A 26,138-nucleotide genomic window follows, 5' to 3' on the forward strand; every position below is an offset into this window, starting at 1 on the left:
TTACTTCCTCTGGCAGAAAAGTCCTTCTCTCCTCTTTCTACAAAACCAAAGCCCTCTCCTATATCAATTTTCTTCTCAGGTCTAATGCAAATGAAGGCCATGTGCTTATAGTCAACTTAATCATTCAGTAATCCCCTTTTATTTGGGTTTATGCATTTTACAAACTCTATGTTTTTGGCCCTCTATTTACAGGTACCATTACTCTATGTTTTTGGCCCTCTATTTATAGATACCATTACTTTAAGACCCTATTATATATATACATATATGTTATATATATATATAAAACTTTCCACAGGTGTTTCTATAGTTTGAATGTGTCTCCAAAAGGTTGTGTATTGGAACCTTAATTCCCAATGTGACGGTGTTGGGAGTTGGGGTCTTTAAGAGATAATTGGGTATTGAGGGTGAAGTGCTCATGAATTGACTAATGCTGTTCTAGCAGCAGTTAGTTCTTGTGGGAATGAGTTCCTGCAGGAGTGAATTAATTCTCACAAGAGTGGGTCATCATAAAAGTGAGCTTGGCTCACTCTTGTGATCTCTTAAACACATGTTCACTTGTGCTTCTTCTTTTCTCACATGTCATGACACAGTATAAAAGCCCTTCAGAAGCTGCTGCCATGCCCTTGGACTTCCCAGTCTTTAGAACTGTGAGCCAAATATTTCTTTATAAATTATACAGACTTGGCCAGGCACGGTGGCTCAGGCCTGTAATCCCAGCACTTCGGGAGGCCAAGGCGGGCAGATCACGAAGTCAGGAGTTTGAGAACAGCCTGGCCAGCATGATGAAACCCTGTCTCTATTAAAAAAATACAAAAAAAATTAGCTGGGCATGGTGGCGCACACCTGTAATTCCAACTACTTGGGAGGGTAAGGCAGGAGAATCTCTTGAACCCGGGAGGCAGAGGTTGCAGTGAGCCAAGATGGTGCCACTGCACTCCAGTCTGGGTGACAGAGCGAGACTCCATCTCAAAATACATAAATAAATAAATAAATTATACAGACTCAGGTATTGTTGTAACAACAGTAAACAGACTAAGACAGGCATTATGTAATTAATTTTGTTTCTCTCAGAAGACTAATAAATGCTACTGACTGTTGAGTCAAGACTTGGAAATTCTTGTCTCCAAAATTTTATCATAATTTCAGATTGGACTTCAAATGGTTTTATCCTATGGATAATGGGCACATACTATGTCCCTAAATACATGAGCCTGACTTTACTGCCTATTATAGCCTGGTAAAATCTGCCACTGGTCTGAGTGAATTGTGAAGATGGTATGTGACTTTGTACTACAAATGCATATTTAGCCACTCTAAGTTTCTCCCCAAGCAGCAGACAGATAAACATGAGAGCATTCATTCCCTAAGTCAAAGGTGCAAGCATGCAAATACCTGAGAGAAGGCTGTGGAACAGTGTCTGGACTGGCTGGTACCTGGACTCCCTTTTCCCATTCTTCCTTCCATGTATCAGCAAAGAGGTAATAGCTATCAGGATTAATGTGGTGAGAATCTGGAAGTTTCATGGCACTGATGAGGTCCTTCCGGAATACCTGGAAAGATATTGCACATATCTTGAGAAGACCATCACTATGCAACTGATACCATTCAATGTTCTTTTAAAAAGACCATCCCCATCCACTCTACTTCCAACAAGAGAAACATCTCTAACTTCCTAAATGGCCAGATCAACTTCTGTTTGGAAAGGTTTGAAGTACTGACAAGGAAGCCAGCTTATTTGGGATTTAATAAAGGGTAATACAGTCCTTCCTGAATTATTTTCTTGGGTTCTCTAAATTTAAACCAACAATACAGGTTACTCAAAACAGTTTGTATAAAACAATCCTTAACTTTCTTAAATTAAGCAACAAATATCCACTGATAGTTAATAATTATTTGGGCATCATCTCATTTTAAAATTTATTTAGAAATAATTTGACTTAAAGAAAAGTTATCAAATAGTAAAGTTTCCATATATCCTTCACTTAGTTTCCTCTAATTGTTTACAGTTTACATAACCAGAGTTCAATTACCTAAACCAGGAAAATAGCACTGCTATAATACTATTAAACTAATGTATAGACTTCATTCAAATTTTCACTGTTTTTCTCCCTAATGTCTTTCTGTTCCAGAATTTATTTTTTTGAGACAGGGTCTCACTATGTTACCTAGGCTGGAGTGCGATGGCGTGATTTTGGCTCAGTGCAACCTCTGCCTCCCGGGCTCAAGCGATCCTCCCACCTCAGCCTCCTGAGTAGCTGGGACTACAGGCACATACCACCATGCCCAGCTAATTTTTGTAATTTTTTTTCTTGTAATTTTTGTAGAGGCAGGGTTTCGACAGGTTGCCCAGGCTGGTCTCAAACTCCTAAACTCAAGTGATCTGCCCACCTTGGCCTCTCAAAGTGCTGAGATTATAGGCGTGAGGCACGGTGCCTGGCCTTAGAGTGTCTTTAAAGAGGCAGTGGTTAAGTAGTGGTGGCAATTTCCAATTTGCTAAACTACCATCTTTGGGAAAGACAGTGCTGTGGGAAATCCTCCCTTAGTTCTGGAAAGTGTTTGTCGACATCCTAAAATATTTCATTATTTTCCAAGTGATAGTCTTTATAAAATATATCAATTGATTACAAAATCATGCTTTGGGCTTGACTAATAATGAATAATGCCAAATGATCTAATTACAAAGCATAAGCCGTATCTTCATACTTGACACAACTGCTTATGAAATCTGCTCTACATAGTTTCCTAACCTGAAAACATATTGCAGTGGATTGAATGGTGGCCTCCAAAAAGATATGTCCACATCCTAGTTCCCAGAAACTATGGATATTACCTTATTTGGAAAAAGGGTCTTTGCAGATGTAATTAAGTTAAGAATCTTCAGGTGAAGATATCATTCTGGAATATCCAAGTGGGCTTTAAGTCCATTGACAAGTGTCCTTACAAGAGAAAGGTGGAGGGAGATTTGAGATGGAAGAGGAGGAGGTAGTATGATCATGGAGGCAGAGATTAGTGTGATTCATTGATCCACAAATCAATCAATGCTGACATCCACCAAAAGCTGGAAAAGGCAAAGAATGAATCGCCCTTAAAACCTATGGAGGGAGCACAGACTGGCTGATTTTTTACTTTTGGCCTTCATACTGTGAAAGAATAAATTCCTACTGTTTTAAGCTACCTCGTTTGTGTTAATTTATTATAGCCCTAGGAAACTAATACACATGTTTACCAAACAGAAGAGTAACTTGAAGACTATAGACAAAGGTATACAAAAGCAGAGGCCAGTGAAATGTGGTCCTTGTCTATGGCTTCAGAAATACTCAAACCTGGCCGGGTGCGGTGGCTCATGCCTGTAATCCCAGCACTTTGGGAGTCCGAGGCGGGTGGATCACGAGGTCAGGAGATCAAGACCATCCTGGCCAACATGGTGAAACCTCGTCTCTACTAAAAATACAAAAATTAGCCAGGTGTGGCGGCGCATGCCTGTAGTCCCAGCTACTTGGGAGGCTGAGGCAGGAGAATTGCTTGAACCCGGGAGGCGGAGGCTGCAGTGAGCCGAGATCGTGTCACTGCACTCCAGTCTGGGTGACAGAGCGAGACTCTGTCTCAAAAAAAAAAAAAAAGAAAAAAGAAAAAAAGAAATACTCAAACCTCCACGAAGGTGAAGTCTGGGAAACCACCAACCAATTCATACCTGTTTTTCTTAAGCAAATGAAAACTGAATCCAATGACTATTATAATTTTCCCTTCCCCTTTAGAGAAAAACAGGCATATGATAAGCCTGATTTCAATTTTACAAGCTAGCCAGATTAAAGAGCATCAGATCTAAGTTTTCTAGAGAAGCATTTTTACTTAAGGCAGAGTGTGAGAGACTGCCTTATCTTGCTATAGAAGTCAAACATCTCAAGCATGAGACAGAACATAAAATGCTGAGTGGATGGGAATGTCAGTTCAGTACTCAGGCAGAAGATATCTGCAAAGTGATATAAAACATATTTACCAGACTGGTCTCATTAACCTGCTTTTGATAAGAAAAGACATTTTTAAAGTTTTTGAACTGAAAACAAAATAACTATAGCAAATCCCGATTAGTGAGAATTTTATATACAGACAGTGGCACACACATACATATATATTTGTATATATTTTCATAAAGAAACAATAAAAGAATAAACCAAAAACTTAACAAAAAAGGTTAACTCTGCAGAGTGAGGAGAAAACAGGGAGGGAAGAGACTTACAGAAAAGTTACCAAAATAGTTGAGCTGAATCTAGCTGGATCTCTCAATATATTTTGTTTTACAGTTTGAAGTCTGAAGCAGGCAAATATTTTATATAATTAAAAAATCTTAGGCCAGGCATGGTGGCTCACACCTGTAATCCCAGCACTTTGGGAGGCCAAGGTGGGTGGATCACAAGGTCAGGAGATTGAGACCATCCTGGTTAACACGGTGAAACCACGTCTCTACTAAAAATACAAAAAATTAGCCGGGTGTGGTGGCGGGTGCCTGTAGTCCCAGCTACTAGGGAGACTGAGGCAGGAGAATGGCGTGAACCCAGGAGGCGGAGCTTGCAGTGAGCTGAGATCGCACCACTGCACTCCAGCCTGGGCGACAGAGCGAGACTCCATCTCAAAAAAAAACAAAAACAAAAACAAAAACAAAAAATCTTAAAGCAATATGGGTCTGGGACAGACCACCTGGATTGGTATATTGGTTTCACTACTGAGTAGCTTTCAGCAAGTTATCCAAATTCTGCGTCTCAACTTATCTATAAAATGGGGATAATAAGACTCACCTCATAGGGGTTGTTGTAAAGATTAAATGGGTGAACTTGTATAAAGGACTTAGCACAGTATGGAGCTCACAGTAATTTCTAAATAAATGCTAGATGATGTTATTTTATTATCATCACCATAGCATTCCTTCTAAAATCAGAAACAAGTATATAACTGAGTTCTTCCCTATAGTCCACAAAGTAATTGTTGATGGGGTAAGAGAGATATGAGTTCACAGCTCAGTTAAAATGTGCATGGTTTGGCTCCCAAAGACACAGTTCCCAAGCAAGAGCCCCATCAAGAACTTTAACCAATGTTCCAAAGGCCACAAGGTAATGTAGAAACTTCACAAAATAAAACACAGCCATTTGTTGCTAAATTAAAGATAATGAAGGAGAGATCTAGATGCTGACCCTGACCTTTCTAGGTAATGAAGTTGAGAAGTTTCACAAGTTCTTAATAGTGTGTCTATTTTATATGCACTGGTAGTTTTCCCAAAAGTTCCTGAAACAAAAAGGCTTTGTACTTACCAGATAACTGTTCATTTATGGTCAAAGAGGGGATTCACTGGCTAACATACAGTCCAGAAGCTATGCCAAGCCCAACACTGTGTGCACATCTGGCCTGTCAGATGCTTGCAGAAACAAAGGAGGCCTCACTATGAATTCAATTAGAACATCAATGCTTAACCTGCCAGAGCCACAAAATGAAAATGCCCTTTGCAGACAACTCTGGCTTTTATTGCTCTCATTAACATCTCTCAGTTGGCAGTTTTTTAAAGCACAGCTCCTCTGAACATTTGTGTGACATTTTTCATAGGAAAAGTCAAAACATTAACTTCCTGTATGACACAAAGAGTAACACTGTCTGGTCCATGTGAATAAAGCAGAGAGATTGATCAATTTTGATTCAGTCACTGAAATCTGAAGCTATACATAACTGACCACAAACTAACATGTCACCCCAAAAGCATAAAACAGCCACAAACTGGTAATTACATTTAAGCAAAAGGAATTAATTATAATTATACAATCTTTAGGCAGAAAAGTTGTCAGGTTATCCAGAAAATCAATAGCAGAGAAAACTTAGCAAAGAACACTGTGCCTAAAACCCTTAAAAACTCTGTTCTTGTTGTGTCAAGACATTGCATCCCACATTGATTTTTTTCAATGAATCAAAAAGCTTATGCAATTTCTAAATTTAAAACTTTAAAACCCATGGAAATATTTTTCAAATAGTTTAAAATAACTCTCAGGTTTCTTATAAAGAATAAACAGAACGTTTTGATGGCTATGGGCTAACACCAACTGCAACATCAATTACCATAAAGCAATGTACCTTTGGGTTGCTTAAGTTGTATTATTCCCTTTCCCCCATATCAAACAGAGGTGTAATGGAGAAGGGGGAGCAATGAAGTCTGATTTAGAGATCTGAGCAATTTTAGCACAAGAAATAACATTTGAAGGCTGCTTTGCAAATTATTCTCCCTTCCCTCAATGTCCCTTTTTGTGTAATAAGTATGCACTTGTAGCTCAGTGCTTTTTATCTGCTGTAGGTCAGAAAACCAAGTAATTAAGCTTGTTAGAAATATAGGTACAATGATGTAAACAGGCTTTACTAGAGAGTATGTGGTGCTCTCCATTGAATTAAAATATATGAGCTTTCATTCTGTTGCTATGAAAGTCTTGGATAATAATGAGACTCCAGGCCTATAGATGATATGCAGTCAATGTTTTAAGACAGGTTGATATGTTTTACACACCAGACTAGTAGTCGAAAATATCCTAGCTTTTGATAAAGAATGGAAGACTTTTTAATAGTCTCCCAAAGTGCTGGGATTATAGGCATGAGCCACGGCGCCCAGCCAGTTACTATGTACTTTTTCTAGGGATTAAAAAAAACAACAACAACTTTACGAGTATGGGCCCTTTTAAGAATCAGATAAGGCTACTATCTCAGAAAAAAAAATTAACAAAGAACATACCCTTAAAAATCTGTATACAATTTCCAGAAGGTACACAAAGCCCCTGAACCATACAGGGGATTCACATATCCCTAGGAAACTCTTCTCTACAGGATAAATTAGAGGGAGATTTGCACAAGAATCTCACTGATACACTAGATATCAAAGAAAAATATGTATCTTTTAATGCAGCCAATTAATCCTCTGCAAAAGGGATAATTTATATTGCATGTCAGTGACTAATTCCCAGTAAAATCATAAGGCTCAAGAATTCTGCTTTTGTCTCAGACCTGTAGTCAGAAAACAAAAAACAAAACAAAACAACCTCCCGTTTTTATAAGAAGCAAATGACAGGACAGGCAGCAAATTAACAAATTTTCATGAACCCATCAGAGAAATGAATCACAGCACAAATAGCCAATTCAGAGAGACAGGTGCCTGCAGGGAGACACAGGGTAGAGCATTTGGTTACCTGTGGCAGAAGCCACAGCAGGAACATTAAACTAGAAATTTTGAATCGCTGGATGCTGCGTGGGGACTGATAAGAGAATATGAAGTTCCTGGGGGCTGTAGTTATGGGAGGGGGTCCCACTCGCTTGCAAGCTTTTTCTTCAGGAACCCAATTAGGCTCACACAGGGAAGCTGGGGTGGGGGCAGGGCTGGGGCAGGGGCGGTACCTGGAGAAAGCACCAGAGTGGTGCTATCTGGGTACTTGGTGCCTAGTGCCCTGGTTCCCTTACTAAACAAAAGGCTTCATCTGCAGGGGAAGGGTATTAAGTGAGGGCAATGGTGTAGTTTCATTACTGCCGGGAGAAGGGAAAAGCATCCAGCCTCAGCCTCCCTGTGTTACCTAACTGGCAAAAAGGTAATCAAAGGAGAGAGAACCTGAAGGACAAAGGCTGAGAACATCAGAAGATACCTGCTACAGGCCAAAGAGGGAATAGAGGCAGGGGAAAAAAGGCTCTACCTGAAGACTACCTTCCCTACCACCACTTCCACCCCCAGAAACAGGACCACTATGCACCCTAAAGACTAAGAAAGAGTTAATGAGAAGATTAGCGAATACTGCCCCTCCCCCATACCCACTACTACGCTAAAGCCTCCAGGGATAATAACACTGGCTAACAGCTTGGGAGAGCTGCAAGAGACAAAATTCCTATGAGGACAAGCACAAAGAGACCTTGAGCCAAGAGGAAAGACAAAAACAGTGTCACTAGAAGAATTTGAAGTCTCTGTTACAGCAATAACAAATTTCAAACACGCTCATATATTGCTGGTGTGACTGAAAAATGATGAGCCCCTTTGGAAAACAGCCTCGTAGTTCTTTAAATAGTTAAATGGTTAAGTAGAGTTACTATATGACCCAACAATTCCACTCCTATGTGTATAGTCAAGACAACTGAAAATGTACGTCAACATAAAAACTTGTACCTGAATGTTCATAGCAGAATTACTCATAATACCCCAAAAGTGGAAACAACCCAAATGTCCACCAACTGATGAACGGATAAACAAAATGTGGTGTACTGATAAAATGTAATACCATTCAATCATAAAAAGAAATGAAGTGGCCAGGTGCGGTGACTCACACCTGTAATCCCAGCACTTTGGGAGGCCGAGGCGGGCGGATCACCTGAGGTCAGAAGTTCAAGACCAGCCTGACCAACATGGAGAAACTCTGTCTATACTAAAAATACAAAATTAGCCAGGCGTGGTGGTGCATGCCTGTAATCCCAGCTACTCAGGAGGGTGAGACAGGAGAATTGCTTGAACGTAGGAGGCGGAGGTTGCAGTGAGCCGAGACTGCACCATTGCACTCCAGCCTGGGCAACAAGAGTGAAACTCTGTCAAAAGAAAGAAAGAAGGGAGGGAGGAAGGGAAGGAAGGAAGGAAAGAAGGAAGGAAGGAAAGAAGGAACGAACTAATACATGCTGCAACATGAGAGGTGAAAACACTATGTTCAGTGAAAGAAGCCAGACACAAAGGGCACGTATTGTATGATTCCATTTATAGGAAATGTCTAGAATAGGCAAATCCATAGAGAAGGAAGGTAAATTAGTGGTTGCCAGGGGTTGCAGGTAGGGAGATTGGGGAATAACTGCTAATGGGTAAGGGGTTTCTTTCTGAGGTGATGAAAATGTTCTAAATTATGACTGTAATGGTTACACAACTCTGAACATACTAAAACCCACTGAATTATACACTTAAAATGGGTGAATTGTATGCTACAAGAATTATATTTCAAGAAAAGATGTTCAAAATGGTTTTTAAAAAAGGGTGATTATTGGGGTGTCAATGCACACCACCTGAGAGGTCCTGATGTTCACTCTCTCCCAGCAATAATGAGGCACCTCTCCTCCTCAATGTGATGTTGGCAGACTGGGTAGGGAGCCTGGGCTGTCACCATCACTGATCAATAAGGTGGTACCTTCACTACCACCATACCCTCCATCATCAGTGGGGGCAACGAGGTGGTGGGAATTTCCACCTCTATGAAGCAGTAGAGACTCCCCAGCCCTGCTTCCCAGAGAGTGAGAGCTAGGATGGGGAGCTTAGGAATTCTACAACAGGTAGTAGAGAGTCAGGACCCCTCTTCCCCACTGGCCTGGTTATAGCAGAGGACTACTAAAACAGAAGATTTAAATAAGACTCAGTGTCTAACGACATAATACTAAAAAAGTCCAGGATACAACTGAAAATCACTCATCATACTAAGAACTGGGAATGAGAAGAGACAATCAACAGGCATCAACATTGAGATCCACAGATGTTAGAATTATCTGACAAGGATTTTAAAACATCCATGATAAAAATGTTTCAACAAGAAATTACAAACACTTTTGAAACAAAAAAAACAGAAAGTCTCAATGAAGAAATGGAATATATATATATATATATATATATATATATATATATATATAAAGAATAACCAAATGGAAATTTTAGGATGGAATAATGCAATTACTGAAATAACAAACTCATAAGATAGGCTCAACCAATGAATGGAATTAACAAACAGAAGATGGAACCAATGAACAAGAGAAATTATTCAATCTGTTCAACAGAATATACACTGAACAAAAAAAAGAAAAGTGCCTGAGGGACCTGTGGGAAAATAACAAAAGATCTACCATTCATGCAACTGAAGCCCCAAAAGGAGGGGAAAAAAAAGGTGGAGGTGAAAAATATTTGAAGAAATAATCGCTGAAAATTTCCCAAACTTAGTGGAAGATATAAATCTACAGATTCAAGAAGCTGACTAAAGCCCGAAGAGGATAAGCCAAAAGAAATCCATGCCCAGGTACATCATAATCTAACTTTTAAAAACTAAAGACAAAGAAAAATCTCAAAAACAACTGGGAAAGAAATGACTACCTAGAGGAGCACAACCTATTTGAATGGGGGCAGATTTCTCATCAGAAACCATGGAGGCCAGAAGGAAGTAGCACAACATTTTTCAAGTGCTGAAAGAAAAGTACTGTGAAACCAGAATTCTATATCAAGTGAAAATATCCTTCAGGAATGAAGGAGAAATCAAGACATCCTCAGATGAAGGAAAACTAAGCGGATTTATCACCAGCAGACCTACCCTAAAATAATAGCTAAAGGAAATTCTTCAAACAGAAACAAATGAACAAAAAAGAAAAATGGGAACATTGGAAATAAAGAAGCATACAAATGTCATATTTCTTAGGTGAACCTTAAAACAATTGTTTGAAGCAAACAGGTGCAGCAAGTAGGGCCAGGAAAATCAGAAATTGAGAGAAAAGTGATAGTCTGCTATCAGAAATAGGGCATAAACTGATGCTTTGAAAAAAGCAGCCAATGGCGGCCGGGCGCAGTGGCTCACGTCTGTAATCCCAGTACTTTGGGAGGCCAAGGTGAGTGGATCACGAAGTCAGGAGTTCAAGAACAGCCTGACCAAGATGATGAAACACTGTCTCTACTAAAAATATAAAAATTAGCCAGGCGCAGTGGCAGGCACCTGTACTCCCAGCTACTCGGGAGGCTGAGGCAGGAAAATCACTTGAACCTGGGAGGCGGAGGTTGCAGTGAGGTGAGATCGCACCACTGCACTCTAGCCTGAGTGACAGAGCGAGACTCCGTCTCAAAATAAATAAATAAATAAAAAGCAGCCAATGGCAATACTGCTTCAGTTTCAGAGGCCAAATAGGAAGAAAGAATTCACAGTGGTTCCATCTGATTCCTCAAAGGCTGCCTTCAGACTCACCTGTGAGTAGTGTGTGCTTGTCACCTTTGCCAATTCCCACTTACTTTTACTTCTCTTCTTTTACCAAGGGTTCCTACCATATTCTCCTTGCTGCCTGGGTTCCCAGCCCCTGTTCAATTCCAGGTTTGTTCTCTCTATTCTTGAGTTTTGCTCTCACTCCATTATGGAAACTCTGATTATAACTACTCATGAGAAAACACTGGTGCTGTCCTATATTTAACTGCCAAAGTTTCAACAAATGTTTACTATATAGTTATTGTACCCTACATAATATGTCCAATGCATACTGGTTAATAAAACAAGATTCAGGATGAATAAAAACTTGAATGTCAGTTCTGCTTTTTTTAATGACCCTGGGCAAGTAACTTCTCTGAGCCTCATCACCTGCAAAACAAACAAACAAAAAACCAGAAAGTACCTACTTTATAATGTTACTGGAGGAATAGAACAAGAGTATATTACTTCCCTGATGTGCTTGATTATAAAAATCACCTGAGTCACTTTTTAAAATCCAGATCCCAGGCACTTTTCTTGGAAATACTAATTCAGTAGTGTCACAGGGTGGGGTAAGTCTGGAATCATTATTTTAAACAGGCATCCAAGGAGAGTCTCATAATTGTTTAAATTTGGGAAACAAACTATTTAATGTAAAGCTTTTGGCACATAAAACTTCAATAAATGGTAGCTATGAGAGATAGGTATGATAATGTCCATGTTATGCTGACAAATTATTTCAGAGAGATGAAATAAGCCAGCAAAGCAGAACATGGGATCAAGCTCTTCTAATGCAAAGGCTAGTTTTGTCCCACAATATCACCAGGTTTTCCTTTTTATAACAGAATATTAAATCTAAACGAAAACAATTTGCTTTCAGCAGCCCAGGTCCCCTATCCCTTGCAACAAAAAGACTACTATTACCACTGCCTGGGAGGCAGTAGGCCTCAAAACCCAAAGCCCTTGAATTGCCTTATGTCCTAGAACCAGCTGTCCTTCTAAAAGGGTAAGTAGCGAGGTTTCTTTCTCACCATTCTGTAGTCAAAGTCTCCTCTAGACAGATGGGAAATTTCTTCCACTCCTGTTTATGTGTGTTATATTCCCTAAGTCTTTCTGTATGACATGGACATATATAAATAAACTCTTACATTCTATTGTGCCCAGAAAAATCCCTGGCAAAAGAAACAAATGAAAAGTGATCTCCAAGGAAGAGAGAAATGCTCTCTGGTGGACACACCCAAAAGTAACCCACAAAGAGTCACTCCCTTTCTATTAAGGCAGTGGGACCTGTGACTTGCTTCTAAACAACAGAATATGGCAAACATGATGGGATGTCATTCCTTTGATTAGGTCACATTATATAGCAAATGTGATGGGGATGCCACTCCCATGATTATATTATGTTATGTAACACTACATCTTAGCTGACCGGAGGGAAAGACTCTCCTTGCTGGCACTGAATAAGTATGCTGCCATGTTGCGAGAGGATCTATGGAAAAGGCCATGTGGCAAGGAACTACAAGTGGCCTTTAGAAACTGAGAGCGCTCTCTGCCAAAAGCAAGAAGGAAAACAGAAACCTCAGTCCTTCAGCTCCAAGGAGACAAATTCTGCCTACAACATGAGCTTGGTGGCAAATTCTTCCCTAGGCAAGCCTGCAGATGAGAACACATCCCATTTTCCACAGTGATTTCAGCCTTGAAAGATCCTGAACAAAGAATCTAGTCACATCATGCCCAGATTACTGACCCACAGAAACTGAGATATAAGTGTGTGCTGCTTTAAGACATGAATTTTGTGATAATTTGTAATGCAGCAATACATAACTAATATATTCTCTGTTCCTTTATAGCTAAGGAAGTCTACTCATAGTAGAAGTGAAGATATACAAGGTCATTTCATCATTTAATTATCACAGAGCAAAGTCTGTAGGATCCACTAAACCATTATCAAGTCCAAGGGGAACCCTGGAACTTTGCTGTCCTTTGTGGAAAAGATGACCGGCCTGATAAGGACTGACCTATTCTTTCTGGGCCAGCAGTGATCCAAAGGCTGTAAGGACCCATCACAGCTTCACAGACCATGACCCATATGATCTTTAATGTAGTCCATCTACAACCTACTCACCTATCCCTTTCTGTACTATCTCTCCTCACCTGCTAACTTAGCTTTTCCCAATCATAGGCCAGGAGATCTCTAGGTCCTTCTCAATTCCCCTAGTCTGGCTCTCTTTGACTTCCTGGTTAGGGGAGGAATATTCTAAAGCCAGGCACTGCGTGTCATCACAGTGTGAAGATGACTGAAATCACAAAATGAAATCACAGTGTGAAGATTATTGTTCTCCTAAAGGAGATAGAAAATGAAATCTTTCTTGGAAAACAAGTTCATCAGAAAACAAGCCTACCCACTGACACATTCTTTATTTTTCACATCTTCACATTCTGGGTATTGTTGGTATATAGTTAGGAGGCAGCCATTTCTTTTTAAAAGTTGTCTTAGTTTATTTAGTATTGCTATAAAGGAATACCTGAGGCTAAGTATTTATAAAGAAAAGAGGTTTATTTAGCTTATGGTTCTGCTGGCTGGAAGGTTCAAGACTGGGCAGCTGGTAAGGGCCTCAGGCTGCTTCTACTCATGGTGGAAGGCAAAAGAGAGCTAGCATATGTGGAGATCACATGGCCAGAGAAGAAGCAAGACAGAATGGGAGGAGGTGCCAGACTCTTTTTAACAACCAGCTCTGAAGGGAACTAACAGAGTGAGAAACTCACTTACCCCCCTGCACTGGGAGGGCATTAATCTATTCATGAGGGATATATTCCCATGATCCAAACATCTCCCATTAGGCCTGCACCTCCAACATTGGGATATAATTTCAACATAAGATTTTGGGAGACAAGCATCCAAACTATAGCTTAAGCCTAAAAATTGAGAATATGATCTCACCTCAGCAGGTTTCTTGTGTTCATTTGGAATTTTTGACTTGATCCTATACATTGAGCCAGAAGTAAAGGAAGTGGAAGGACCTGTAAAAGATAATTAGAAAAAAATACTGAGACACATTACCTACTAATATAACTAAATGTCATAAAACTAAATGTCATCCAAGAGAATATGAAAAGTATGATGGAGAAAGCAGAGAGCTCATACCACTGAAGAAAACAGTCAAACTGCACTGAAGAGTGCCTCATAATGGAGTTTAGTGACATTTATAGATGATCTCCTACAGTGCAAAAGCTTCAACAATGCTAAGGATGAGATTATCTGATTTGGTATAATCACACCTCATAATGTTCTGCAATAACACAGTTCATATTCCACTTGAAGAAAAAGTATCTCCAAAAACAACTGGAAAAACTACAAATGTGGAGCAAGTAATCTGTGTATCCTTCAGCACTTCCCCAAAGGCTATTGCTAATAAGGTTACTGCCTTTTACAACTGATGATTGACTCACAGTCAAACACTTAGTACCTAAGCTACAATTAGAATTAGGGCCTACAATTTATGCTCTTGTACTTTTCTTCTTTCTAGAGAAGCTCTGTTAAAGCATTACCAGATTTGGCTTTTGTTGTTTAGGTAAATGAAAAGTGAAAAGTTATATGCCACACACAACCAATTCTTCTAATTTATCTATCTCCAATGAAATGTAAATAAGAAAATGGTGCCCTGAATTTTCCTTCTCAGAAACATTTTTTAACCATTGAAAAAAGCATGAAATGGCTTATCCTCAAATGAAAGGAAAAATTCCCAAGGGATATAGATAGAAAGGTTACCAGCTGCCAGCCGGTTCTACTCACTCTCGTCTGAACTGTCACTGCTGCTGACAGGCCTATGGCGTTTCATCCTGGAGCATCCTGGGAAAAAGAAAAACACTGAATAAAACAGTTCACACACACCCATCCCAGAGGGCAGTCAACACTGTCCCACGGATCCCAGAAATAGCAGCAAGCAAATCATACAAACTGAATGATTTTTGTTAAGAATATTCTCAAATGACTTAGAATAATGACAGAAGAGTACTACCAAATCTTTCAATACAAAGCATGTCAAAGACTAAGAAAGGCCACATTAGCCTCAGGAGGAAGCCCAAGCCACAGATGAGTGGTACAGCACTAACTGGAGGCTCAGATGTGGCCACATGGCCACTGTCCACCAAAACAAAGGGTTGGGCAGCCATGGGGCCATAACCAGCCAGTCATCCCCAATAAGAGACGAACAGAAAAGAAAAAGTCAGTCATGAGGGCAGGGCCATCAAGAGCCAAGGTTGAAAAGCATGAGACATAGTTGGCTGAAGAAAGAACAAGTGAGGCACATCCACCTTTAAGAACACGACCACACTGATTTTCTGCCTGCCCTTTATCCCTCTCTCACTCTCTTCCTGTCCCCATATCCCAAATAAGTAGCCTAAAGTCATACTTATATATACACTACAAGGAATGTTAAAGAAAGCTCCTATACTGTGAAGAGTAAATAAAAACGCTTTGGACTAAAACTTCTAACGGTTCAAGTGTACTTCCCTGAGTATGGCCAATGACAGATAAAAAAGAAGCATCACCCTTCTGGGAACACACTAGCACTGGAGTGTAAGAGAAAAGGAAGACACAGTTAAGCACTTTAAGTCACAAAGGAAGTGCTGAAAATGTAAACTTGAAAAGACAGCAATACAGTCAGCGACTGACATTCTTTTATGTGCCACAACATACAACATGCTACCAGGGGCTATCATGATTTCATAATGAATAAAGGTCAGGGCTACTGCCTTCAAGCTATTTACAATCTACTGAGGAAGTAGAAATCCAAGTACAAGGCCACTCTGAGCAATTGAGAATAGCAGCAACAAAATTGTACATTAAAAAGCGTATAGAGTTCCACTTCTGGCATAACGGTGTGAGCAGCTCCATGGATGACCCTCTTCCCAGCGAGATTGGTGAAAGTTATTTCAATTAAAAAAAAACACAACCATTTAAAGTCTCTGGAAATGGTTGTAAGGGCATACAGCAAATGAAGAAGTACTTATTCAAGAAAATCTACTAAAATTCATAAAGCAAAGTCAAAGTCTGCAGTATTTGTATCTAGAACCACTTCCTCCATCTTCCCTCCCAGCACAGATCTCATGCCAGAGTAGGGTAGCCAAGAACACAGGGTTCCTTCTACCCCAGCTCCAAGCTCCTTTCTTCCTGGGAAGAACAGGATGTCGGCATCTCTTATCCTGTTCCCAGCTATTTTTGCTGAGGCTACGTTCCAGGAGAATGTGGCTGAGAGGTGGGGGCTCCCTTCTTCCACCTAGCCCCCAACTCATGGGATGGAGGCTATGCCTTGGGTGTGCCACCAAGAATACCAGAGCCTCGATTGCTCTGGCGTTACCTTGTGGGGTGGGGGTTCTATACCAGAAGAGGCAAGCCTGGGAGACCTGGGGCTGACACTCAGAGGGAAGCTCACCATTTGTCTCCATCCACTGCGCCAGAGCTGTGGCTCAAAGATTTTTCCCAGGGAGAGAGGCAGGGCATAGAACAGGGGGCTTCAATTCTCTTGCAATGAAACTGACTTCATTTGCAGCTGAGTGTACAGCAGTTCAAGCCTAGGCTGCCTAATATGCCAGAGAGAACCAGGGAAAGAGATAGCAGGGAAAGAGCCTCTTGGGGTCAGATGAAATCTCAAACACTGATCTCAGGAACTATCTTCAAAGGAGCCATAATTTGATTGGATCAGTTTGTGGAGCAATTTATGTTCCAGGACATGATTAAAACAATAGAGCAGCTGGGAGTGGTGGCAGGCGCCTGTAATCCCAGCTACTCGGGAGGCTGAGTCAGGAGAATTGCTTGAACCCGGGAGGTGGAGGTTGCAGTGAGCTGAGATCGTGCCATTGCACTCCAGCCTGGACGACAAGAGTGAAACTCCATCTCAAACAAAAATAAAAACAAAAACAAAAACGAAAACAAAACAAGAGCAACCAGTCAACAATTAGTAGACCATAACAGCATGGTGTGGTCAAGTAAAGAGACAGCCAAGGAGAGCCTCACCAAAACCACTGTCATCCCAGGGTGACTGTGGGCATATACAAGCTTGTACCCCCGAAGAGCAACATTAGAGGCTTCATACTGCAGGGTGAGAATGGGGGTTGAGGAAATAGACTTCAGTAAAATAATCCAGCCAGTTACTAAAGCAGTAAAGAAGCAAATAATAATAAAGAACCCTGGTGGAGGGGTAGTACCCACAATTGTTACAATATATTATCCAAAATGCCCAGTTTCCAACAAAAACTTCAGAGATATGCAAAGAAACAGGAAAGTATGACCCATACAACCACATGTCAGATTTAACAGGCAAAACCTTCAAATTAGCCATATAAATATGTTTGAAGAACTAAAGAAAGCCATGATTAAAGAAGTAAAGGAAGGTATGATGACAATACTTTACAAAACAGAGACTATCAATACAGAAATAGGAAGTATAAAAAATAACCAAATAGAAATTCTGGTGATGAAAGCACAATTGAAATGAAAAATTCACTGAAGGGCCTCAACAGTAGATTGAACAGGCAGAAAAAAGAATTAATGAACTTGAAGTGGGTCAACAGTGATTAGGCAAGTTGAAGAACAGATGGAAAAAAGAAGAATAAACAGTTTCAGAGAAATGTAGAGCACCATTAAGTTCATCAACATATACATAATGGGAGTACCAAAAGGAAAAGTGAACAAGAAAGGAGCAGAAAAAATATTAGAAAAACTCCTCAAATTTACTGAAAAACATTAATTTACATATTCAGGAAACTCAAAGAACTCCAAGTAGGATAAATGCAAAAAGATCCAGAAAGAGATTCCTCATAGTAAAATTACTGAAAGCCAAAGACAAGGAGAAAATCTTGAAAGCAGCAAGGGAAAAAAAAACAACTCATCACTTATAAGAGAACCCCAATAAAATTAACAGCTAACTTCTCAGAAACAATTAAAATAGAAGACAGTGTGAAAACATATTGTGTCCTTTGGTGATTGGTTGCACATATCTGTGAATATATTAAAATAACTGAATTGTATACTTTAAGTGGGTAAGCTGCATGGTATACAAATTGTATCTCAAAGCTGTCATTTAAAAAACTAATAAAATTAGTACAAGAATCAGGACGATTAACTAAGGTTCTGTTTGTCCTACAGTCAAAGTCAATTGAATATTTTTTAAGAAGAGCCTCCCATCACATAAATTTTTGGGGCTACATTTGGCTCTCTGGTGCAAAATTTCATTCAAATCTCTTCTGAAACGCAAACAAAACCAACAGTAACAACACTTCCTATTAAAAAGTAGTAGTGGGGAATTTAAAGTCACAGTGAATGTAGAAATTTAAGCAGAAATAAAAGTAATACATTTTCTAACTATTCCCCACTGAATGCACAGATCTACTTAGAGTAGCACTTCATTTATCTGATATCATGGGGATGTTGCATATATAAAAGTTGTTCAGATACATAGTATACCCAAACGTATAAAATCCTATTTTAACAGAAGCTTTTCTAAAACACCTATTTATTAGTTTTCTAATGTTACAGTAACAAATTATCACAAACTCAGTGGCTTAAAACTACATAAATTTACTATCTTATAGTTCAGTGGGTCAGGATTTTGACACAGGTCTCACAGAGCTAAAATCAAGATGTCATCGGGGCTGCGTTCCTTTCTAGAGGCTACAGGGCAGAACTCATTTCCTTGCCTATTACAGCTTTTAGAGGATACTCTTACTCCCTTGATCTTGACTGTCTTCTTCCATCTTCAAGGCAAGCAACACTGCATCTCTCTGATCCTGTTTCTGTCATCACATCTCATTCTTTGACCCTTCTGTTCTGCTTCCCTCTTCCACTTTTAAGAACCCATGTAATTACATTGAACCCACTCAGATAATCCAGGATAATGTCCCTATTTTATAGTCAGCTAAATAGCAATCTTAACATATTCATAGGCTGCAGAGATTAGGACATGGACATCTCTGCCTACCACAACCTAATACACAAAATGTAACTCAAAATGGATCACAGACTTAAACGAAAAATGTAAAATTATAAAATATTTACAGAAAGCATAAGAGAAAGTCTTCAGGATCTAGGGCTAAGCAAAGAGTTCTCAGACTTGATCTCTAAAGCACGATTGGCAAAGAAAAATGTGTTTTCATCAAAATTAAAGACTTTTGCTCTCAGAAGCATATCCAGGGCAACTTGAATCTATGCTGCTGGGTTGTGGTCTTCAAACTTGGCCCAAATAAACCATCTACTTATATTTTTAAAAAACTTCTGTTCTGAGAAAGACCCTGTTAACAAGACGCAAAAGCAAGCAACAGAATGGGACAATATTTACACATATTACACACATGTGTAATATCAAATGCTGGAGAAGATGTGAAGAAACTATCACTCATACATTGCTGGTGGGAATGTAAAAAGGAATAGCTATTCTAGAAAATATTTTGGTCATTTCTTAGAAATATTATACATGTAATATTTATTATAAAACACTTATCTGACAATGAACTTATATTCCAGAATGCATAAAGAACTCTCAAAATTCAACAGTAAGGAAACAAATGACCTAATTAAAAATCAACAGATGGGCTGGGTGTGGTGGCTTGCACCTGTAATCCCAGCAATTTGGGAGGCTAAGGCGGACGGATCATTTGAGGTCAGGAGTTCGAGACCAGCCTGGCCAACATGGTGAAACCCCGTCTGTATTAAAAATACAAAAATTAGCTGGGTGTGGTGGCATGCACCTGTAATCTCAGCTACTCAGGAGGCTGAGGCATGAGAATTGCTTGAACCCGGGAGGCAGAGGTTGCAGTGAGCCTAGATTGCACCACTGTACTCCAGCCTGGGTGACAGCGAGACTCTGTCTCAAAAAAAAAAAAAAAAAAAAAAAATCAGCAGACATTTTATCAAAGAGGAACGCAAATGGCAAATAAGCCCGTGAAAAGACATTCAGTATCACTAGCCATTGGGGAAATGCCAATTAAAACCACAAGATATTATTACATACTTATTATTACAATAGCTGAAATAAATAGTGAAAATATCAAATCATGGAGAAAGTGTAGAGAAACCATATCACTCGTACATTGCTTGAGGGAATGTAAAATAGTATAGCTATTCTAGAAAATATTTTGATCATTTATTTAAAAATTAAATATGCAACTATGACTCAGCAATTGTACTCCTGGGCATTTATCCCAGAGAAATGAAAGTTTATGTTCCCACTGAATATAATGAATATAACCTCCATATGGATGACTCATGATGGGATCAAGGGCAACAAATGTCATAGAAAAAACATTTTTATTCTCTAAAAATCTCAGTGAAGAAAGCCAGCTGACCATGGACCCTCTCTCCTCACCTCCCTGAGAGTTTCAGAAGACCTAAGACTTCTTGTGAGATGGATACTCCTCTCATCTGAAGTTCTGGGTATGTGTACTTTGGATAAAACAGTTTCTCCATTTTCTATAATATTCTATTCTTTAAGTAAAAGAGTTATCAAACTGTTCTTGACAGAGAGAGATTTTAAAGAATAGGCAAAATTTGGCATTTTTAAAACAATTACAGTAACAACTATTTTTTATTATAGATGGAAACAACCTTGTATTATCAGTAAAAAGCCTAGGAAACAGATTATCTAATACAAGTAACACCAGTCCTGGGAAATAAGAAAATGAGTCATCAATGACTTTTAGAAAAGAAAACAAAGCAAGTTAATTTTTGAGTATGGGCTGTTTAAAGTCCAGTGATTTGTCAGTCCATTTCTGTGACATACTGCTGTTTTAATTATTGTAGGAAAATGACAAAAAACAATAAATATCAGCAGAATGATTCAATGATGGTAAATCTTTATATCCCTATTTATTATTTCTAAGCACAACAACAGTCCTACACATAGCAGCAGCCATTTTACAGATGAGGAAATTGGGGCTCAGAAGCATTAAAGCGACATGCTTAGAGCAATATGGCCACCAGGGGGCAGTCAGGTACATTGACAATGAGCACTCCAAGTTGGTCCAGAAGCCAGAGGACAGGCTGGAGGGATGACAGCAAGAATGGAGCCCCTTCTAAGCCCAATCTCCTCAGCATGGCTTGCGAGGCCCAGTTCTGGCTCCCAGTCTCTCAGGCCTCATCAACTGCTGTTCCCCCCACCCCACTCCAATTATTTTGCATATACTATGCCCCATGTGATTCCAGGAACACATTCATCTTGTTTCATACTTGCTTGCCAGCCTTTGCACAGGGCTCTTCCTTCTACCTACAATTCCTCCCCATGTTTTCCTTCACCAGCCCATTTTCCCCAACCCTGGTTCTATTCATTCATTGGATGTCCTTGATGAAGCTTCCCAGATGTCCCTCCCCCACAATTATTCACTCCTTTGCTTTCTATCCAAGTATCCAAGTACATGCAAAGAAGCACCTCACTTGCACCATCAATATTCTTTACATCAAGCTTGTCCAACCCGCAGCCTGCATGTGGCACAGGATGGCTGTGAATGCTGCCAAACACACATCCATAAACTTTCTTTAAACACTGAGATTTTCTTTGTGATTCTTTAAAGCTCATCAGCTATCGTTAGGTGTTAGTGTATTTTATGTGTGACCCAAGAGAATTCTTCTTCCAATGTGGCCTAGGGAAGCCAAAAGATTGGACACTGCTGCTTTACATGGTCAGCCCTGTTGTCACTAGACCACAAGCATCTTGAAAGCAGGGACTGTGTCACGTTCATTTTTTACCCCTAGCTCTTAGCATAGTATCCTGCACAAAATAAACAGGCAAAGGAATAACACACTGTGCTGCCCCCACCCAATCCTGTTTACCTAGCTAGCATACTGTACCCATTTTCCAGCTACTTCCTCTTGGCTGCTAATGGCTCACAATGGCCCCTCTCTTCCCAAGAACTGGGGATTACACTCTTCCAGTCTCCCTCCCAGAGGCAGCCTGCAGTCAATAATTGTTCTGCCATCACCTCAAACAGGTTATGGCTAGATTTTCTTAAGACCCTAACTGGCTCCTTCTTCCTTACCCTGTTACCCTCTTCCCCTTACAGGTTTCTCCTGAGAACACTCCTCAATAAATCATGTACATTTGAATACTGTCTCAGGTTCTGCTTCTAGGCACCCCTACTTAACATGTGAATCCTTATTAAGTGGTAATTTTAAGAATGTACTACTTAACTTAAGTCCTAGAGATCTTTTGTACAGCAGAGTGCTATAGTTAACAATACTATATTGTATACCTAAAAGTTTGATAACAGGATAGGCCTTTATATTGTGTTCTTACCACAACAGAATAATAGAGCAAAGGGAAACTTTTGGAGGTGATAGATAGGTTTATGGCATAGATTGCGATGATAGTTTCACAGGTATATACTTATTTCCAAACTCATTGAGTAGTAGTTGTTGATTTGAGACAGAGTCTCACTCCGTCACACAGGCTAGAGTGCAGTGGTACAATCTCAGCTCACTGCAACCTCTGCCTCCCGGATTCAGGCGATTCTCATGCCTCAGCCCCTGAGTAGCTGGAATTACAGGCATGCTCTGCCACACCTGGCTAGTTTCTGTATTTTTAGGAGAGACGGAGTTTCACCATGTTGGCCAGGCTGGTCTCGAACTCCTGACCTCAAGTGATTCACCCACCTTGGCCTCCCAAAGTGCTGGGATTACAGGCGTGAGCCACCACACCCAGCCAAACTCATCTAGTTGTATATATTAACTATGTACAACTTTTTTTATGTCAAAAAAATTTTTTAAGAAAGAAAAGCCCCATAGAAGGAATAGCCCTCTTTAGTTAACCAGGCAGATCTCAAAGTCACAGCAGCCCAGGGGCTGAGCATGATGCTTGATGACACCTGAAAGCATACGGCAAACAATTGTTTTCTGTGATGTCCCTGTCACGAATATTCATTTAAGAACTAGAAGGGAAAGAGGCCCAATAAGGTCTGTGATTGTCAAAGTAACTTCTTGGAAGAAAAGAGTATGAATAAGGAGCATAAAAGAAAACAAGTAAATAAATGTATTTGTACCATGAAAAAAATTACCTTAGAATAAAATGTTTTGTTAAGCGAAACTATAAATCAGTATAGTGTAATCCTGGAGTAACTGTGTGATGTGTCTCGATGTCTTACACTTGGTTATGTTATTCAGCTGTTTATTTTCTAGTCTTCAGATCAGAGCACAGACTTTATAAAGGCATTCTTTTCTTCCTTACCTTCATTTTGGCAGAAACGAAATGTACACTAGGCCTCACCTTGCACCACTGGGAACAGTAATTTGATGGCAGTTTTCAGATCTTATTCCTACTGTCATCTCAAGTACAATGATTAACAGCACAGTGATTTATTTTAACCGTGACTGCAAACCAGGCAAAATACAAATGTCTGGAGTAAATGTCTTCCTTGGGTAAAATATCCTTTTAAAGGAGGACTGTCTGGAAGTCAACCCAACTGGGATTATTTGGGACTGGAACCTAAGCCTGTGGTTTGGTGGCTACTTGACTCCCCATTAATATTCCCACGGAAGAACATGCAGGCCAAGGAAAGGAAAAGTGATTAGCTCAAACATAGCCCTTTCCTTTCCTACTATATACCCATGAGACATACTTTGGAAATGCATGGTCAGTGCAAGGGGCCCCTATTCACTGCCCTCTGCAGGGCCATGTAGCAGTTTAAAAAATAGTCTAATGCTCTACTTTAAACATATTCACACCGTTTGACCTAGGAATTCTATTTCTAACATTCGTCCTTGAAAATTAATACAGGCTAGGCGCGGTAGTTCACGCCTATAATCCCAGAACTTTGGAAGGTCAAGGTAGGCAGATCACTTGAGGCCAGGATCAGATCACTTCGAGACCAGCCTGGCCAACACGGTGAAACCGCGTCTCTACTAAAAATATAAAAATTAGCTGGGTGTGGTGGCGGGTGCCTGTAATCCCAGCCACTCAGGAGGCTGAGGCATGAGAATCGCTTGAACCCAGGAGGCAGAGGTTGCAGTGAGCTGAGATCATGCCACTGCATGCCAGCCTGGGTGACAGAGCGAGACTCTGTCCCCCCCCCAAAAAAAATAAATAAATAAAAAAAGAAAGAAAAATAATTTGAAACACAGAAAATGATTAATGAACCAAAATGTCCATTAAAACTTCATAATAAAAATAATGAAACCGACCTATCACACAAAAGAGGAATAATTAAGGTACATTAATATTATGGTATTTCATCCAGTCATTTAAACATGGTATACAGGGAAACATTTATGCTAAGATGTTTTAAAATGTATAAAAATTGGTTTTATAGTGAAATTACCATATATGTATGAAATAAAATATATAGAAAGTAAAAACCATAAACCAATTTACTAACATTAGTTGCACTGAAGTGACAGATTTCTGGTTGATAAAAACATTCTTTCTGAATTTTTCCACTCCCCACATTTTTAGAGTAAACATATAGGACATTTACAACCGGAAAAAATACTTTTCTAAGATTTCAAGATATCTGTTCCCATGTCACTCCCAAATGATTCAGCTGACTTGAAACATTGAAACTATAAAAGTGGCCATCGCTGTCATTCAAGATGGACATTAACCAGAGCTGAAAGAAATCCAGGAAAGTGCAATATAATCAATTAAACAGAGACATCTCTGTGTCATAAAGACAGTCGCACAGACTTTGCATTTTGGAAAAGCCAAAGATCTAAGCAGTGATTCTCAACTGAAGACAATTTTGCCCCCCAGGGGACATTTGGCAATATCTGGAGACATTTATCGGTTATCACAATAATTGATGTTACTGGCATCTAGGGGTAGAGGTCAGGAGGGATGCCGTTAAAAATCCTACAAGGCACAGAAATAGTCCCTTACAATGTGCAGACTTATCTGGCTTAAAATGTCAACAGTGCCAAGGTTGAGAAATCTTACTCTAAAGGGATGAAACAGAAATCAATGAGCTATTAAGAAGAGTGTAGAAATGATGCTTGATTTTATTCACCCAATTATAGAATTAAATAACAAAGGGGTATTCCCTGAAACCTAAAGGCAATTTTATCAAAAGGAAAACAGGACTTTCGGCCATGCTTAGGGAACTTAGAGAACTCATCAGTTCAAGAAGTGAAACAAAATGAAAATGTAAACAAGTTCAAGAAGGACTGAGATAAAAATCAGAGAATAAATCCGTGATGGTATTTGGAAGTAATCCTTAAGGAAAGAAACATCTGAAAGTCTAGCTCCCTTAGGCTTTCAGGAAAATATTCAGAGCCATTATCAGAGACAAGACATTTCAGTTAAGCCACTGGTCAGACCAGAGCAGCATGTTTCTTATATCCCGAAGGGTGAATTCCTGCCCATGTGGTCAAAGAACCTCCCAAACTATTTTTTTTTTTTTTTTTGAGACAGAGTCTCACTCTGTCGCCCAAGCTGGAGTACAGTGGCGTGATCTTGGCTCACTGCAACCTCCGCCTCCCAGGTTCAAGCAATTCTCCTGTCTCAGCCTCCCAAGGACTGGGACTACAGGCATGCGCCACCATACCCAGCTAATTTTTCTGTATTTTTAGTAGAGGCGGGGTTTCACCATGTTGGTCAGGCTGGTCTCGAACTCCTGACCTCAAATGATCCGCCCACCTCGGCCTCCCAAAGTGCTGGGATTACAGGCGTGAGCCACTGCACCCAGCCCAAATTATTTGTTTTGTTTTGTTTTGTTTTCTGAGATGGAGTTTCGCTCTTGTTGCCCAGGCTGGAGTGCAATGGCGCAATCTTGGCTCACTGCAACCTCCGCCTCCCTGGTTCAAGCGATTGTCCTGCCTCAGCCTCCCTAGTAGCTGGGATTGCAGGCATGCACCACTATACCCGGTTAATTTTGTATTTTTAGTAGAGATGGGGTTTTGTCATGTTGGTCAGGCTGGTCTCGAACTCCTGACCTCAGGTGATCCACCCACTTCGGCCTCCCAAAGTGCTGGGATTACAGGCATAAGCCACCACGCCCGGTCAACTATTTCTTAAATAGAAGTCATGAATGCTATAAATGTGTTTCTTGAGCTGATTATCCTCTACTTTGGGGCAAACAATCCTAACCTTCTCTACAGTGAGACAGTTTAAGTGCCTGTGCTTTAATTCAGAATTCACCCCTCTCTACAAAACAATTCTATTCCTGCTTCAATGTCATGGAAACAAAACTCTATCC

General features: G+C 40.0%; 1 protein-coding gene across 1 annotated transcript in view; it reads right to left on the reverse strand.

The window, feature by feature from the left end:
- JADE3 (jade family PHD finger 3) overlaps positions 1-26,138 on the reverse strand; it is a 146,618-nt gene that overhangs the window by 58,498 nt on the left and 61,982 nt on the right. The window contains exons 2-4 of the mRNA XM_012498836.2: positions 14,758-14,814; positions 13,906-13,985; positions 1,396-1,553 (exon numbers count right to left, since the gene is read on the reverse strand). Coding sequence (XP_012354290.1) covers positions 1,396-1,553; positions 13,906-13,985; positions 14,758-14,803 — 284 coding nt within the window. The 5' untranslated portion in view covers positions 14,804-14,814. The remainder of the gene's footprint in view (positions 1-1,395; positions 1,554-13,905; positions 13,986-14,757; positions 14,815-26,138) is intronic.

Source organism: Nomascus leucogenys, chromosome X (genome assembly GCF_006542625.1).
Source record: "Nomascus leucogenys isolate Asia chromosome X, Asia_NLE_v1, whole genome shotgun sequence".
NCBI lineage: Eukaryota > Metazoa > Chordata > Mammalia > Primates > Hylobatidae > Nomascus > Nomascus leucogenys.